This window comes from Notechis scutatus, chromosome 5 (assembly GCF_049901735.1).
Source record: "Notechis scutatus isolate UNSWTSFEM ecotype Mainland chromosome 5, rNotScu1.2, whole genome shotgun sequence".
Lineage (NCBI taxonomy): Eukaryota > Metazoa > Chordata > Lepidosauria > Squamata > Elapidae > Notechis > Notechis scutatus.
Window position 1 is genome coordinate 70512816 of NC_142013.1, and position 19504 is coordinate 70532319.

The 19504-nt window shown below is 36.4% G+C and overlaps 1 protein-coding gene across 2 annotated transcripts in view; it reads right to left on the minus strand.

The window, feature by feature from the left end:
- Positions 1 to 331: 331 nt before the first annotated feature.
- NHS (NHS actin remodeling regulator) overlaps positions 332 to 19504 on the minus strand; it is a 241681-nt gene continuing 222508 nt past the window's right edge. For both annotated transcript variants that reach the window (XM_026674956.2, XM_026674955.2), the window contains 4 exons: positions 15756 to 15887; positions 11277 to 14225; positions 10118 to 10244; positions 332 to 6864 (listed from right to left, as the gene is read on the minus strand). In XM_026674956.2, coding sequence (XP_026530741.2) covers positions 6234 to 6864; positions 10118 to 10244; positions 11277 to 14225; positions 15756 to 15887 — 3839 coding nt within the window. In that variant the 3' untranslated portion in view covers positions 332 to 6233. The remainder of the gene's footprint in view (positions 6865 to 10117; positions 10245 to 11276; positions 14226 to 15755; positions 15888 to 19504) is intronic.

A 19504-nucleotide genomic window follows, 5' to 3' on the forward strand; every position in this document is an offset into this window, starting at 1 on the left:
TTCTGCCAGCATGAACTGGTGCTAGTACCAAAATAGTTACACTGTAACCTTCTTAATTAGTTTTTAAACTTTTAAGTTATAACCTAGATATTTCTTTAAATCTGCCACAATTGCAGCAAATGCACTCTTATCAGCATGGCCTTTGGCAAATGCACACAAATGCTTTATTTCTATTATTAATCAATACTCTATGCTGCCATAATATTACAAAAGAAAATGTTAGCAAATGAACAACTGCATAACTTCAAAACTTATTCTTGAAACATCAGTGCAAACAACAGAATCACAAGTTATAATTATGATTCATAAATTAGAAATGTTTCTAGGTTTATTCTTTCAAGATGAGATGTTAAGCTCTGTATCTTTGGAGGGTTCTGAAGACATCTTACTTGTGCAGCACAACCTTATAAACATTTATATAAATCTCATTGTATTCAGTGAAGCTTATTCCTAGGTAATTGTGGTCTTTGATAATTTTTATCAGCACACTCTATCAGCAGAAGCTGCTCACATTGTTAATGGATATTAATATTCTATAGGGTAAATTTTCCTTCTGCCTGATTTCACAGGAAGCATCAGAACTTCAGATGCCTCTAACAGAGTTCTCAATCTGAGTTAGCAAATAATAACAAAATAGTTTTTTAAAGTAGATTTATAATCCATCATAATTTGGGCTTTATTGTTATAAATAGAAAATAGAAATGGTTTGTTATAGATTTCTTTTTTGTAAACAAAGTAAGAGGTTGTGATAGCTTTGTGAGCATCACATAGAATTATTTATCTGCATTCTCATTAAAATTCTATCTTTCTGAGTAATAAGTCTGTAATGTTTATATGGAATTGTTTGATACAGGGGTCCCCAACCCCCAGGCCATGGCCTACTACTACCATGAGTCATTCAGAACTGGGCTGCGGAAGCGGTGTGTGTGTGCGCGCACCTGCACACATGCATATCCCCACTTGAACAAGCAGTAGGCAAGTGTGTGCATTCCATTTGTGCAAGCAGCAGGCGTGCGTGTTTGCCGCTTGCACAAATGGAGCTGCGTGGGCATGTGTGCTTGCTGCCCTCTCAAACAGAACCATTCCTGCGCTTCCACCAGTCTGCAAAGCTTGAAAGGTTGGGGAACTCCGGTTTGATGTACCAATAACTGCATAAGTTGCCTGGATGAAAGGTATAGGTCTTGTATTTTGAACAAATCAATTCAACTTTTAATATACCTTATGTAATATTTTTATTGAACAGATTTGGCATTCTGATCCTAAATGAGAATAGTATTGAATTTGACTATAACATTGAAGCATTGTAATTGATGCTATCTCACTTTAGCATTAAGAAACATAATCAACCTTCCAGTCCAATGGTAAAATAGCTCTTGTAATTTTAGGGAAAGTGAAACAGCACTTAGGCCTTGCATACCAATGGTTTGTTTTTTTAAAGCGACATTAATCTTTCTCTGCCTCCAACACATTCTATTCACTTCCTTTTTGACAGCCTAGTTATTGTAAGTATTCTCATTGCTTATTGTGAGCATTATAAGAAATAATCCTCCCCTGATTTTCACTTTTCCTAGATTCGTACAAGAATTTACTTCTGTTTGAAGTCACCTTCCCCAGGAGTTACTTTTCTCTACCAGTGACTACTTACTTAAATCAGTTACTGGACTTAGTCTAAACTTGACAATACATTTCATCTCAAAATAGTTTCAAACCTTTCTCCCTAAATTCTGCTTTTATTAGTTAGCTACAATTGCTGCACATTAATATGTCCCCATTTGTTTGTTTGTTACATTTCTATTATGTCTTTCATTTAGGAGCTCAAGGCATTGTACTCAGTATTTTCAGAGAGTTGGAGTGAAAGAAACTGATGATCCCAAAGTCAACCATTGAGCTACCATAACCAAAGAATAATTAGAAATTTGGTCTCCCTGGTCCTGACTTAACCCAGCACATTCATCACTCTACTACACGGCTTTTCCAATACTAAATCATCTATTTCACTCAATTATTGTTCTCCTAACTAACCGATCCAAAACTACTATGATAGTTTATCATGACATCCTGGTTCACCTACGCAAATAAGCTCAACTAAATACTTTGCCTATATGGCAAATCTTAGAATTGAGCAAGCACCCTATCCCCATATCTCTTTCTCTACACATGCTAACCATTCTTTTATTTTTTTTCCCCCATACTGGAGGATTTTAAGTCTAAAAAAATATTGCGTGTTTGTATCAATCTGTTATAAAGAAAAAAAATAGTTAATTTTGAATGTATGTAATAATTTGCTCAATATTTAAATTAATGTTCTCACTATTTATTGTGTGTAGACTACTGGACTTAGTCTAAGCTTGATAACACATTTCATCTCAAAATAGTTTCAAAACAATTCTTTCTAAATTCTGCTTTAATTAGTTCTCCAGTTTGATAATGCATTTTACAACCTGATTCAAATAATTCATTTTAGATCAGGTTACATATGGCAAACAGATGTGTTATATCTTGGGAAAAGATTATATTTGGGATTATTTTTAAAAATCCCTATTGTATTGTTTGATCCATCAGCATGCTTTTACTTTTGGTCTTCTGACAAAACTTCAAGCAACTTCAAGTAATCCAGCTTTCCCCTGCTTTCATTTAGTCATAGTATTTGCTCTGATTTCTTCTGCACCCCATCTATTATAGACTCCTTTCCTAGTATTGTAAACATTTTTAGTAAACCTAAATAGAAAGCAACTGAGCAATATAAATCAGAGACTTTTCCCATTCCATGTTTATAAGATGTATAAAGAATGCACACATATGTCTAGTTCTTATTTTTTTCAGTGTCATTTTCATAAATATTCAGGTAGGATGAATGTTGTCCATACAAAGCTTCACTGAAATATTATTGTACAGTTTATTCATGAATCAATAGCATTTGTTGCATGCTTAATAGTTACTTAGCTATGAACATGAAATTAATTTTGTTTTATTTATTAGAGCATTGCTAAGTTTCCAACGATCTAGTTGTAATAGTAGTATGAAACAGCTATAATCACTGGCCATATTAAGTGCCAAATATCATAGAAAAAGCTGGATACCTAATATTTTTTCTTAAAAGAAGGTTTTTTTTCTTTAAAAAAAAGGTATTTCTGCTGTCCTTTCCACATGTTTTTCATTCCAAACACCACTGCTAATAGTTAGGGTGGCACTATAGTTATCATATCTGTTCCTTGGATACGGCTTCCCCTAAGAACTCTGGGAATTGTAGTTCATTGTTAGAACAGAAACACTGAATTATTAAATCTGCAAGATGATGGACAAAATGACAATTATGCCATTTTCAAAGGAATTAGAAAGCCATATATTTTATTGTTCTTCCAGAGCTTGCATATAAGAGAACTATTAATCACACTATTTACCGTAATCACTTTTGTAGCCTACGCAACTTTCTCTAAGGACCTTCCCCATTTGATCCTCACAGCAAACCTATGAAACAGATAAAAATGATGGATACATGATAGACAGACAGAGAACTAAAGGCAGAGCTCATGGTGGTCTGTAGTGGTCCATACAAGTAACGAACCAAATCTCCAGATACCCAGAACAAGTTATTGTCTAGCTGTTATGGAATGAGCAATTTAAGGCAAAGTGTATAAATGTTATTGATGATTGACACAGTCCTGATTTAAAGAAAAACTTCTTGCAGTAAAGGAAGATCCTGATATAAGTGGGATTTTGTTTTGTAAGTTTTTAAAAAATTAAATTATTTTTCCTGAGATTGTAACTTAACAAATTTCTTATCTTAATGCAAATAAAATTTGCCATTATCGGCATATTGCAGTAGGCATTACTGCAGCTGGAATACTATGGATTATACTAGCTTTGCAAATAGTTATTATATGCATTGATATAATATGCCTGGGTAAGATTAAAAATCTAGATTTTCTTGAATGTTTCTATTCTGTAGTTTCTTTGCAGTCTGCATGTTCAGTGCAATTCCTTGTTTATAACTACTCAAAAAAATGATAATATTATTAGCATCATTCTGCAGCAATTGCAGAGAAGACCATCCAACAGAAATCTGAAAGCCAACTTAAGGATTTCCTCAGAGAACTGCTGATGTAGGTACTTTCACATATAAATAGCAATAGCACTTAGACATATATACTGCTTCACAGTGCTTTACAGCCCTAAGAGGTTTACAGAGTCAGCATATTGCCCTCAACAATCTGGGTCATTTTACTGACCTCAGAAGATGGAAGGCTGAGTCAACCTTAAGCCTGGTGAGATTCGAACTGCCAAATTGCAGGCAGCTGGCAGTCAGCAGTAGTAGCCTGCAGTACTGCATTCTAACTACTGCGCCACCACAGCTCTTAATAAGAGGAGATTTGATTCCCAGATTAAAAAAACAAGAATAAATGGTTATCAGTTTATTAACTGAGAAGGAAATGGAAGGCAAATTGTTTAATTGAATAAAAATGTTTGAACTTCAATAGTATTTGCTAAATTGCAGTGTTGAAGACTGCTGCGTAACAGCGCAATTCTTAATATATTTATTCAAATATGGCAGACTTATTTTAGCGGTTCATAAAATTGCACGATATATTAACTAAAATGAAATAAACGGGATATGAGCATAGCCTAGGATTCAGTTACTTAAGGCTCAAATTTAAATTCTTTAAAAAACTTTAATTTAGTATTAAATGTATATTCTCTGAGCCATCCCCAAATGTCACTTTAAAAGATTTTGTCTTAGGATAGTACCAGGTTTTGTCTCTCTCTTTCTCCGTGTGTGTGTGTGTGTGTGTGTGTGTGTATTTGTGTATGTCTATCATGTATCTAATTAGTTCTTATTCACTGTTCTATTTGGATTTTGAGGATTAATGCTAATTTATTTTAATTGTAAATTAACTTTTAAGGCAGATCTTTGCATTTATTTTTTATATTTTGTATTTTGTTAATACACTATTACTTATTAAATCTCATTTCCGTCCAATTTCCAAATGAATATTTGGTTGATTGTCTATTTTTTTCATTTTAAAATTTTTCTTTCCTATTTTTTTAATCTACAGTTATTTATATGAACTTTTGATTCTTTTTAAAAAATTTGTAGTGTCTTTGCAGTCCTCATGTTCAGTGCAATACCTTGTTTGTAAGTATTCAACAAATAATATTTTTACTAGATCACCCTGCAGCAATTGCAAAGAAGACCATCCAACACAAATCTAAAAACCAACACAAAGATTTTCTCAGAGAACTGCAGTATGTAAACAAGTGGAGGATGACAAGGAAAGAAACCAAATGAAAAAAAGGAGAATGGAAACAAACTTTAAAGAACTTTAAAATTGTTTTAAGTGACAAGTGAAGAAATCAGTCAAAAGTGATACAATTCTTGATATACCAAAAACTTCCACATAGCTACACTTCTCAGAATTCTTATGAGGGGGAAGCCAGAGCAGAAAACTTGGTTTATAAACATTGTAGTATTTGTCAATTAGCCTCTTTTCAAATAATTCATTTTAAAATTAGCTTGCTTGGAATGACATTGTCAAAGGAAATCAGATATTACTTAATTTGATAGTTTTTATTAATAGGATTTCCACTATTCCAAGTGTTAAATTTATGTTAGAGGCTTTATTTATTTAATAGTGGTAGTGATTGATATGTAAATAAACTTGATCTGAAAATTGTATTCACAGAATACAGTCATTACCATATATTTATCCTTTTTTATCATATAAGATAGTTTTCATTTGTCACCCACAACATTTTTCTCTGCAATAATTTTATTTACATTTGCTTATCAAAAATACAGATATGTACATCTGTTTTATCCATTCTATTTTGTTTCAATTTATTTTAATGTAAAAAAATTACTAATTCCTCATCAATTTTATGTTTGCCACCCCTAAGGAAGCACAACAGTAATGCAATGTTTCTGGAGAGAGAAAATAAGAGTATAGAAAAGTGGGTAAATTTACACTGAGGGTGGAAATAAGAAAGAGAGGGAGGGAAAAAAAAGAAAATTGAAGTTTCACCATGTATTTCTAGTCATAGAAAATGGGACGTAATAAATACCTACAGATCATTTAATCCCATCTTTCAGCAATCTTTTAACATTTTCAAACATCACGTATTGCCTTGTAAGGTATTTGACTGCTACAGAATAGGCTTTTTAAAGTGAAATGAGCTTAGTAAATGCAGAGTTCCCCCATTTAACAGTCAGAATTGTGCTCAGACCCTTTGGCAACTTATGTTGAGCTTTGAGAAGATCGATCATCGTGTGGACTCCCATCCGAATTCTCTGTCTCTCCTTCCGAAATGGCTTGCATTGGGGTGTTATATAATCTGCAGCGGACACTGTATCGGCTACTGCTTGCAGCGGGAGGTGCTCGTGATCGTCCTACACGTGAAGATGCTGATGTGGGAAAACTTTTGGAAGAAAACCCTTCTACGTTTATCCTTGGGGGGCACGGAGAGAGAGGAGCTAATGCCTCAGCTCTTGATGAAGCTTGGAAGGCTTCATCTGCAGTTTGAAGAGGATCCCCAATTAGTTCTCCAGGAGACTTGGGAGAAACAGGACTCTTTAGTATCTCAGTGGCTGACATCCTATAGCTAGAATCAGACCGACTACCTTTTTTCAAGAGCAGTAGTTTAAATTCCTCATTTGATGTACTGGACTTTTTGGCATTCCGATAAATAAGTCCAGGAGACCTCTGGCTGCATGCTGGACTTCCCACACTGGTAGGAGTGAGGGGAATATTAGTTGCAGGTGAGGTGCTGCTGACAGAAGACACACTATTACTACTAGATGAAGCTTTCAGTCTGTTCTTTGAAGAAAGGTCTCCAGAATCCTTTCTTCCAAGCACTTTCCTTTTTGACCTGTTATGAAAAGAATTATATTCAATATTCATGGTACTGAAACATAAATATTCATATCTTTTGTGAATTTATCTAATTACACATAGTCAAATTTGATACAATTATATGTTATATGGCATAGCATTTTGGGGTCCATTGCCTAGATCCAGAAATTTAAATCAGATCTCATTCTAGAACTCCCCTGTTGCACTATTAATAACTACATGACTACAAACCTAATTCATCATCTGTGAAAATGAGGGCTCTACCTTCCAGATATTAGAACTGGCAATAATGTCTAAATTGGAGAGGCAAATGGAAAAATTATAAAACAAAAAGACTAGGGCTGGTGAAATGGAATTTAGTTATATTGTGGCTTTCCTCGCCCCTGATAATTTAGGAAACAATGCCAAAAAAAAAAAAAGGGGGGACAAATCTGGTGCCAGTAATATATGGTAGTTGTGATATGCAAATTATGATGACATATCTGGATCATTACGATTACAAGATTTTTTTTAAAAATGTCAAATCTCCCAAGGTCACTATCTTGATAGAGTTTGGTATCCTTATATGAAGATTAGTAAGATTTCAGGTCCCCTAGAGTTAATCTGTGCTGCCTCATCAAGCCTAGGAAGGATGAGCAAAGGATGCTGGAAATGTACACCTAAAGTATATATACTCCCAGTAGGATTGTCCAAGTCATAAAAGTCATCCTAACTGTCCAGGTAAAATGAGATAGTGCTTATATTGATCAGCAGAGATATGGGAAGATGCTAGAAATGGCTGATTACTTTAGCAACAATGGTAAAGGCATCAATTAATGCTTCTATATTTTACCAAGAAAATAATATAGATAGTCTTTATAAAGCAATTTACATTATAGTGTCAGATGGTGTCAAGTTAAATGGCACTGAACATGTTATACAGCATGAGCAAGGATCATTTGGAGTACTAAAAGTATTAATGGTGTGGCTAGATTAAATCTTTTTAAACATCTAACTGCTGAGGCTGCTATGAAGGAAAAGAATCCAAAACTGCAAAAATAAAATTACATTGGGAACATGCTAGAATATAAGAAACATGAACATGGGAAAGCTCAACACCATGAGAGACAATAAGATACAAATGAATTAGTTACATATTGACATCTTAGATATTATCTAATAATAATGGATTGAAATTGGCCCCTTTCAATCATAAGATCTTACTAATTATTACAATTTGAAAAAGAAAAAGAAAAAAGAACAGTGTTGATTTAGTCAGAAAAGCTTTATAAAACCCTAGTAAGACCACACCTGGAATAGTGCAACCAATTTTGGTCACCATTCTACAAAAAAGATGTTGAGACTTTGGAAAAAGTTCAGAGAAGAGCAACTAAGATGATCAAAGGCCTGGAGACTAAAACGTATGAAGAATGGCTGCAGGATTTGGATTTGGATGGTCTAAAGAAAAGAAGAATTAGGGGTGACATGATAGCAGTATTCCAGTATTTGAGGAGATGCCACAAAGAAGAGGGCGTCAAATTATTCTACAAAGCACCAGAGGGCAGGACAAGAAACAATGGTTGGAAACTAACCAAAGAGAGAAGCAACCTGGAATTAAGGAAAAACTTCCTAATAGCGAGGATAATTAACCAGTGGAACAGCTTGCCTTCAGAAATTGTGGGCTCTCCATCACTGGAGACTTTTAAGAAGAGACCAGATAGTCACTTATCTGAAATAGTATATGTTCTCCTGCTTGAGCAGGGGGCTGGACTAGAAGACCTCCAAAGTTCCTTCCATCTCTATTCTATTCTACAAATATAGCAAAGACAATATTTGCATGTGATAGAGGCAATGACTGAATAGCATCAGTTAGACTTAATGGAAAACTCTTTGCTATAACAATTATCCAAGTTATGCTCCAACTACTGATGTAAAAGACCAGAGGTTGGTGAGATTTATCTTCATGTTCAAATTGAAATTTATAGAAAATGCAAGCAATCCATACTGCTTTTGGTTGGAGACTGAAAAATCATTGTTGTAGGTAGCAAAGAGAAAAATGTAGTTGGCTATACGACACAAGAAATAGAAATAAAGCAGAAGAATGGTACCAATTTTTGCGAATCCATGTTTTTCATTGCTACATAGTCTTCAACAAATAAAATGTCAATGTACATAGACCTTGCCAGACAGAGTACACAGAAATAAAATTGACTTTATTATTTGTAAAAGAAGCTAGAAAAGCTCAATTAATACAGCAAAGACATGCCCACTGGAAATAGGTCAAGCAGCAGCAGAATCTAAGATTCTACCCAAACTATAGCAATGAAACTAGAGAAAGACATAGTGGCCAAGATTGGAAGACATGAGTCTGCATATCAATATCAAAGAAGCAATTTAACAGATTGTGCAAAATATTGTACAATATGCTACATTTCACATATTAGCAAAATAATGCTTAAGATCACTCAGCACAAATTAGAACTCAACATAGGAAAAGGAGAGAGCAGATGTTCAAGCTATCTTAAACAAAAAAATAGGAAACAAGAGACATTAATGGGAAAGTCAAAGAATACCCAAAAGAAGTCAATAATATGTACTTAATTGTGACATTGAAGGTCTTTGAATGTTTCAATTATATCAAGTTGTGGAATACCCCCCCCCCCCCCCCCCCCCCCCCCCCCCCCCCCCCCCCCCCCCCCCCCCCCCCCCCCCCCCCCCCCCCCCCCCCCCCCCCTTCTTCTGGTGTGAAAATATGAAGCCTAGAACTTCCCATTGCTCTATGCAAAACATATACCTAGGAGAGGAAGCCATGGAATATGGTGTATAGAACATGGTGGTGAGGGAGACACATCATTCTGGAGAAAGTCTGTCTGTGCAGTTGATCCAAGCTGACACCAACTTGATGGCAGATAATTAAGTGACCAATCAATAAAATATTTCATATAAAAGTCATGCATTAAACCTGTACCCCTGCTTTATTTGAGTGGGAAACAACTTCCCTGATGTTTTCTTCACTTTGGGGTTTTGCAGGTTCTACTGGCACTTGCAGGAGGGAGAAACGAGGTGGGAATATGGCCACTTCATTTTGCTTTCACAAAGCAGCTTCTAAGGAGCATTTCCCTTAAGTTTTCATTGAAACAACGTACTTATCTGATGGTCTGCAATTCCTACTTTAAATTATAGAAATAGTTATATTGGTCTGGACTGAAAAATAAAGTTTCTGAAACAAGCATTTTATCACCATTATGCTATTATAACAATAAAAAGTAGCTACAGTAACATTAACTTACCGGTGAATTACTGCAAACAAATCTTCTGTTGTTCGCGGTTTATTTGGAGACACCAAAAACTCTTCTACTTCGATTTGAGAATCCTCATTTAAGGGTGAGATTATAGAATCATCACTCATAAAAGATTCTTCAAAAAAAGCAATAAAGAAAACTGCTGACAATCAGGTATCAGAATTTGATTACATAGTTTCCTTAATTAATCGAATTAGGTGTATAAGAATCAGAACTAAATACTGGATAAACTGTTAAATTAATATTAATGATAAAGAGCTCTTTTGTGGCTGAAAATTAAAAGGAATCGCAGATTTATCTATATGCATACATAAATAGTCCTTGGCTTATGACAGTGTTTGGGAATAGAACTTTCCATCGCTAACCAATGCAGTCATAAAGTTTAACTCCATTGCTTAACAACAGCAACCCCTGCAGTCCCAGTTCCCATTGTTAGTCAAATCCCTCAACTGTTAGGAAAGGTAAATATCCTGCTGGCTTCCCACAGCCAGGGTCAGTGGGGAAGATGGCAGGAAATTATAAATCCCAGGTCAGCAGGCAACTAAGTGGTTGCAGCTTGGTGACAAAGAGAGCAAGGGGAGTGCAGAAAAGCATGGTTCAAGGTCAGAGAGGATGCATGAGAGATGCAGCGTGTATTGGGGAGTGGGTGCAGAAAGGTGCGAGGGAGTGTGAGAAAGGCATCGCTTGGATTGAACAGAGTGCATGAGGATATGTGAGAGGGGTAGTACAGGTTAGGGAGGGTGCATGAGTGGCTAACATAGTGCAAACACAGAGTCTGGGGGACTTTCTGTAGAAGTCAGCAGGGAAGGTTGTAAATGGCAATCACATAATCACAAGGTATTGCAAAACTGGTTGTGAATGCAAACCAGTTACCAAGTTCCTATATCATGATCATGAGACCATGGGGGTGCTGGGATGGCTGAACCCCAAGAACCAGTCATAACAACTATTTGTTCAGTGCTGTTGTAACTTTGAATGGTCATAGGTCAAGGACTAGCTGTATATTTCTTCAAAGAATCCTACATTTATTAGTGCAATATGTTAGGGTTTCACTGAAATTAATGGAAATTATCCATTAATATAATCAAGGAAGTATTTCTAGCATTAAGTGCTACCTCTAGCAGTGTAGGAATAATTAAGAACTAACCTTTTAAGGTATCATCCTCTGTAGTTTCTTGTGTCCCAGCTGCTCTGCCATCACTGTCATCTGAGGCACTTTTGGTTGGAATACCTGACATATCATTTTCAGAGCATTTTTCACTTGGTGAATCTATATTTGAGATCTCTGGTTCATAATTGATATTCTCAGGCACTTTGTCATCAAGTTGGCTCATATCAAGCTGTTGCTTCAGCTGATAACAAGTATCTGTTCCCCAAGTTAAGGAGTCAGACCGAGGAATATCTTCATGTAGTGTTTCATATTTCAACTTTTGTTCACAGTGTGCAGGTAATTCATATGGAGACTGCATGGGGTAAATACTCTTATCCTGTTCTGATCCACAAGTAATTTTGCCTTCAAGATTGCTTGGAAAAACGGTTGCGCCTTGTGGAAATTGTTCATCAGAAAACCCACAAGCTTTATTAGCTGTATGCTCTAGCAAAATCCCATGTACTGAATGTATTTGATCTGGTATACTCTTAGCTGCTGGAACACTCTCTACTAATGAGTTTAGATTCTCTTGACAGATATTTCTTTCACTAAAGAGTAAACTATCTTCTCCTAGTAGTTGTTCTGGGCTTATCTGTACTGGGGAGGGATTGATATAAGACACTATGGCATCTTCCATGAAGAACTGATGGGATCCTTGTTTTTTACTTACATGTGGTTTCATTTTGCATGAAGAAATAGCAGTTACCAAACTATGTTCTTGAATGGGTAGAAAATCTGGATTGTCTTTCTGTTTCCTTTCTTCAGGCTTATGAATTGATCGAAGATGTACTGACTTCAGCACTGAAGGCGTAATAGCAAGAGCTGGTGAAGAATTAGTATTCAGTGCTTCTTCTATCATATTTGATTTACTATTATTAAAAGCATGCAGCTGGGGTCTGGGAGCATATGGTTTAATCAAAACATTATGAAGAGCACTTAGGTCAAGATGAGTAGGAGGTATAACTGGAAATTCTAAGTCTTTGTTTAAAAATATGTTGCCATCTTTAGAAGAAGATTGTTGTAATGAGGATTTCCTTTCTGGTACTTTTGGCTTTCTTTTACTACCTCCTGGGGATAGGGGACCAGAAAAAAATGATGTTGGAAATGATGATGTTGGGGTTTCTGACTGACTGGAATAACCACTTGAAGGAGAAGCTAAACCAGCCAGTTTTTCTGGGGATGCCAACTTAAACTCATTCTCAACAGAAGGAAGAGAAGGAGTGGTGGCTCTTGATCCAGACTGTGATGTCTGAGATTCAGAACTTTCTGGTGACTTTATGCATTCTATGACTGTAGTACCCGTAGCAGTGCTTGAATTAGATAAAGATCTATAGGGATCATTAGATTTCAAGTCATTTAGAAGCCAGAGATCTGCATAGTGAGATTGTTCAGCACCTTCATCTTTAAATGATGCAATGTCCATGGAATCAAATGGGAGACCCTTTACGTCATTTTCATCCTGATTATGCCAGGAAGGTTTCTGTTTACTTGGCAGGCTAGTACTTTCTACCCTTGAAGGTGTGTTTGCAAACTCGAGGGGCAGCTTCATTTCCCTAGAAGTATGAGGCATATGTTGCTGCCCACTAGTTATCTTTGGTTCTTTCTTCTCCAAAATATCTGTTCTACTATCAGATTTCCTTAAAGATGAACTGCGTTTTGGTGGGGCTGGCTTCGCCTTTGGTTTCTTTAGAGAAATGCCTGGTTTTCCTTGCTTCCCATGATCCAGATAAGCTTGCCAATTGCAGTGAGTGAGATTGGAAGCAAAACTTGCATTCTGGACATTTTCAGAGCCCACAGCTGCATAGCTGCAAATATAACTTTTATTTCCTTTGAGTCCACAGTCGAAGTGCATGGAGGTATAATAGCCTTCAGTATCAACTGAAAAATGTGAGCTAGTCTCTGCTTTATCCAATGGAGTCTTCTCTACAAAACTGTCATAAGTGGCCATGCTTGTAAAACTCGGACAGCCTAGACTATCAGTCTTAGGATGTTCGGGGCTGAAATCTTGATGGCAGGATGCATCATGATGATGATGCAAATAATTCCACTCACTGTCACTTGTGTTGCTGTTATTAGGGTCATCTAGTAGATCAGAAGTGAAAGAACTTGCCCTGTGACCTCTAATTTTATGTTCATTGTAGTGTTCAATTAAAAAAATACTTGAATCTTCATTAGCATTAGGGGCAATGTTCAGTGACAATTCTGAATCGCAGTGTGAAGAACCTGTCAGTGGAGGTGAAGCAGCAGGAGGAATTGTTTCAGATGTTTGGGAAGGACATGTTGAGCTACTTCCACTCCAGTTTCCACTGGATGATTGATGTTCATCTTTCTGGTCCATGTGACTGCTGAGAAGAACCCCAGCTGTGGATATAGAGTGAACTGGACTTCCAAAGGTATCAGAGTTTGAAGAAATATCACAACTTCCAGAATCTACTATTCTTGATAATCTTGACCTCCCTCTTTCATTTGAGTTATGATTTGGACTATGAAAATGCAGAGAACAAGCTAAACCCCTGGGATGATGTTCCTGTGAACAATGGTTATTAATGGCATCCTTACTCTTTGTGGAGATGCATTCTTGATTTGTTAAAAAGTGCTCTGCCTCATATGCTGAAATTTTGGCACCATTGTTGTGATCCTTTTCATTGGCTCTAGCACCTTCACGAGGAAGACTCCTTGATCGAACACGATGGCTCATTGATGTAAACATAGAGTCACCATTATCTGTCAGCACCAATATATTGCCAGCGGAATGAGACAGTGAAGCTACTGCACTTTGACCCCTCTGAGCGCGTATTCTTCTCCGGGATGGGGCAGCAATGAGAATATCTTCTGTTTGGCACTCAGAGTCTCGGGTACCTGATCTCCTGTTGATGTTATTAGAGAAGTCTGGATTTGCATGCACAATGACATTCCGTTCTCTTGCTACTGGTGATTCATCAGAATCTAGGATATATAGATAAAAATTTGTGAGTCATCACAGCTTTCAACTGGCTAACAAATTATGACATTGACATTGGCCTAAAAACTTCACAAGGTAGGTTTTAGTTTTGCTAATTAAATTTTCACAAAGTAGAATTAAAATAAAAATAGTTGCTATCTTCACACTATATGTTTCACATAGCAATGCTTAACACTACCAAGATTGACCCTTATTAAAGAGGAAAACCTGAACAGAGAATCTGAACAGAGAAATATCAATCTATTACTGCTATCCTCCCAAGTGGTGTTTTCTGTGCAGACTCAAAATGCATACTTGCAAAGGAGTAATCAAATCATGTGTATCTGAAATTAAGGAGCTGGCTAGTTTTATGCCAGCCTGATCTTTCAACTGTTGCCATAATAGAAGAAAATGGATTCTTTAACAAGACAAGCTTTAGTGACCTTAATCTAGTTATTACTGTGATAGTTCAGTGCAAGAAAAAAAACTAAGTGAGCTTGTCTAATCAAATGAATATTTAGCAATTACAAGAAAAAAGTAATACATAAAAATATGGGGGAAACTAGTTGATCAAGTTTTCAGAACAGATAATATGTGTACAACTGTCTGGAATTGTAAGTGTAATCCAAGTAGGAATCAGAAGAGTTAATTCTACTTTGTTATAAAGCTACATTGACAGAATCTTACAAGTCTGAAAGTACATCTCTTCCCTTCCCCAAGTCTCATTTACAGTCCAAGAGAATCTCCTCTGAGCCCTTTGCCCTGTCCTCTATCCAGTCGTGGACTCATAACAGATAACAGATAATCAGAATTGGAAGGGACCTTGTAGGTCATCTAGTCCACCCACCCACCAAGCAGCAGACCCTTTCTGACAAATGGCAGTCCAATCTCTTCTTGAAAGTCTCAAGTGATGACACTCTCACAACTTCTGAAGGCAAGTGTTCCATTGGTTGATTGTTCTCACTGTCAGAAAATTTCTCATTATTTCCAGGTTAGATCTCTCCTTGTTCAGTTTCCATGCATTATTCCTTGTCTGACTCTGCTGTCTCTTATCTTACCAGTCCCTTGACAGTGTCTTTTGGCCCAGTCTCCTAACTTTTTCCCCACATACCATCATCACTGGAATAGATCTTCTAAATAAATTAGTCTGTGACAATTTATCGGCATGTTCATTACCAGGATATATTTGTTAGGTTTTTACAAGGAAAAGTAATTTTAAACTACTTACTTTTGATGTATAGAGCAAACTAAAAGAACACAATTCAACAGAAATCAGGTAAGATTGTATTTAGACAATGTGAGCTAGAGGTATATCTGTACTACTAAGGGACACCCACAACCCATTGAGACTGATTCTGTAAGGAGCAATAGAGATGGATGGCAATATTTACAAAAAAGATGAAACAAATAAAACATACCAAATACATCATATTTGAAACCACAGTCAGGAATTTGGAAAACCGTTGAGAAAGCAAGCTAGAATTGCATTAAGACAGCACTACAGCTCTCTAGGAAAGATTTCATTTATACTCCACCTATTTCTTGTTGGACTCTTCTGGGGATGCCGGAGATGGTTTTTCTCCTTCTCAGTTTCCGTCTTCGCTGCAGTACGGATTGGGAGTGAACAAGTGAGCAGCGTATACTAGCTTCTCGGTCAAAACCAACTCCTGCAATCCATAAATAGGTGATATTAGCTTTTAGAAACAAAAAAACCCAATGGTTTTAACTGGAAGACTACATTGGGTCCAATGAACTTATCAGATTATGCCTGAAAATAAATAGAAGACAGACCTTAAAATTCTTTTTTTAAAAAATGCATACCACAGCTAATCCTCACAAAAGAGAGAAGGAAGTGAAAGGAATGAGAGGAAGTTAGCTACTCTCTTTATAATGACTATTTACCAAAATGTTTTTCAAGATTATTACATTCTAGAGGCCCCAATATGTGTAAAATGAAAATTCAAGAGGAGGATGAAAAATTTTCAGCTGTAAATTACTAAAAAAAAAAAGGGAGGGGGGAGAAAGATTCTATGCATTACTGATATGTAATAGGGAGGTTAAAATACTATGACAAACCCAAATGTTTTTTGGATTTTCCATATGTCAATCCATATAAAATATCATTCAGATTGATGTTATATTGGTATCTTTTGACACTATTTCTAGATACAAAAAAGAGTCAACCAACTAGCAAATATTTTGCCTCCAATTGGCAGAGTTTTCTAGAGCTCCAGGCAGGATTTATTTGCTACTTAGGTTTTAGATCTGGTAATCGTTGAAACTGAAGATGGAACCACATGAATGCAAAGCCCATGATGTCTCACTGAAGTGGACATTCATTTTCAACTGAATGCTTCCTCCTCTCATTGATAATATGAATAGGGTCTTGCTTCCACTTGTTCATAAATTTGCAAAGACTATTTTCTAAACAAATACATCAAAGTCTTTTCTCAACACTAAAAATCTGGTGAAAAGACCACTATATGAAGAAAAATAAGTTAAAAAAATAATAAAACACCCTCCATTTCTAATAAAAATGTATACTCTCGGTATCTGTCAAGAGTACTAACTAGGTGGACTGAGTACCATTGTGCTATACTGTATTTAGTCTATTCTGAACTGTTTTATAATTAGCTATCAATTTTTGCTTTTAACTATAACCTGCCAGGAATCACCTGTTGGGGAGTGGGAGGCAAGAAGTGACAAAATGTCCACATGTATCATGACTTATGATACAAATACATAATGATGGAGCTTGCATTACAATATTATTGCACGCATCATTTTACATCATCATTTTTACAACATTGTGATTTACTGAGAAAGCCACTGTTTTGGAGTGCAGTGGCATAGAAAATTCATAAAAAAATAAATGTAATGTTGTACTGACACACACAGTAATTATGATGGTAGGTTAATAATAATAGTTTAAGTTGTACATATATTCCCATTAAAATATGATACATTAAAAAGCTGTAGCAAAGCAGAAAAACATTTAATGAAAAAAACATTTAATTGTATAGTTACAAAGAGTAGGCTGAAGGAGAATACATAAAAGCAATGCAGATAATTCAATCTGGCATTTTGATCATGGGCAAAGCATTCAATGGGAACATACTTCATGAGCTTTCAAATAGCTGCATATGGTTTTGCTGCACACACTACCCAAACCAAAATGTTTTCTGGACAAGGTCAAAAGAAACTGCCATTTCTCTGGAGGTAGTTTCCCTTCAGTAATAGGAATTATTCGACCTAATTCCTAATATTGAACATAAGCCATGTTGATTTTGGTTTATAAATAATAACATTCTTTATTAACTATATAAAACCTGAATTAACACGTTTAACACTTCATTTTTTATTTTTTGTTTCCTTGGTAAGTGAGTCTATCAGATCAGTGGTCGCCAACCAGTGGGCCAGGGACCTCTGGTGGTCCGCAAGAAAATTTTGGTGGTCCACAGAAAAATGTCACCCCCCAAAGCAATTAATCCAGGCTGCGTGGGAACACAAGGCTGTGCTGACCACATGGCCCATGGGAACACAAGGCTTACGTCGCTTGCATTGCGAACAATATGAGGTAGTGAGGGGAGGGGGAAAAGGGCGGAAGGAGGGAACTTGCCCCACGCACCTGGACTGGCCACCGGGCTGCTTCTTTCTGCTTCTTTCTTCTTCTGCTTTTGGCTGCATGCAAGGAAAGCAGCAGAAGTCTTTCTTTCTCTCCCCTAACTCTGCCAGAAATGAGTGTTTGGGACCCTGCAAGGCCTCCTGCTCCAAGAGGCTGTGCCAGCAAAGACTCATTTCTGGTGGAGTTTGGGGGAGAGAAAGAAAGATTTCTGCTGCTTCTGCTGCTTTCCTTGCATGAAGCCAAAAGTCTCTCTCTCCCCCCGCCCCGCCCGAGAACAGAGCTGGAGATGGTATCCTGTGATCCCAAATAAAGAATGATTGATCGGTAGGAAAATGGGGTGGGGAATTTTCCTGCAGACTTTTTGGGGGATTTTCCCAGGGTCTCTGGTCCACGGGATTTAAAATTATGAGTTTGGTGGTCCCTGAGGTCCAAAAGGTTGGCAACCCCTGTATCAGATCCATCTTCTGATTACATAAGAAAATGTCATAGTGAGTCCAAGTTTTCAGTCAATGGAACAAATATTATATGATACATCAAAGCAGATTTCCTTCTGGTTGGTTTACGAATTTATTACCATACTTTCTGTAGCACAGCCAAATATCACACTTCATAAAGCCTACTTGTAAATTTGAAGTGGGCCACTGAGACCGTCATTCATATGGCTCTTGATGTGGTTGGTTTTCTTACTGTGTGAGCATAATGGAATTGCCCACAAGTTATTTAGCACGATTTCTTGAAATAGAAGTGTGAATTTACTTTGGGAACCTTTTTATAGGAACATCCTGTCTATGTGGAATGTCTATGAATCACTTCTCATTACTCCTACTCTTCTGAATTATGATACCAGAAATGTATCTGCCATGTTGGTGTTTTAACTGGGACATCCCTTATGGGCTTCAGTGGTGGATCTGTTATTGCTCATAGCATCAAGCAAACAATTTATTGTGGGTGATGGTGATAGGGAACTCCTTCATTTCCTGAAGACCTTTGGTAAGACTTTGATATACTTGAAATATATCAAAGTATATCAAGCTTCCAGTGGTTGCTTTGACATTTTGAGGAGTTGATTCAGGGAATCAATGTGGCTCTTCAAAAAATTTACATAGGTCTAGTGGTTATGACTTGAAAAGCCCAATACCTCTTTTTTTAAAAAAAAAATAATGGTGTGCTCTTTGTTGATTGTTTTTGGAAAGCAAACTGAGGCATCTTTATGCCACTCGTTCTTATCAGTGTATACGTTAAATAGTGTATTAACTCTGACATTATTATTATTTTATTGTGTACTGATATGGAAACCATCGTGATTGCTCAGAGGCAATACTGTGTACAGAGAACCTTTTGAGATCTAAATGAATAAATTAGTCTATTCATTCAGATTTATTTTTGGTTTAATCTATGGAATGAGATGAGGAACCAATGAGCCAATACAGCTAATTCAGAAATGTTACCAATCATGGATTTTCATTCTGACTTTGTATTGTATTGCAAATTCCCGTCTCTTTCTCTCTTTTTATGTATCATATATAATATACAGAAAGAAGATTTCTAATAAGTGAAGGGATTTTGAAAATAAATTGTACACATCACTTAGAATATTATTCCTATACATTAGCATTATGGAAGGCATTGAAGCAAATATTAAAATGCTATTAATTTGCT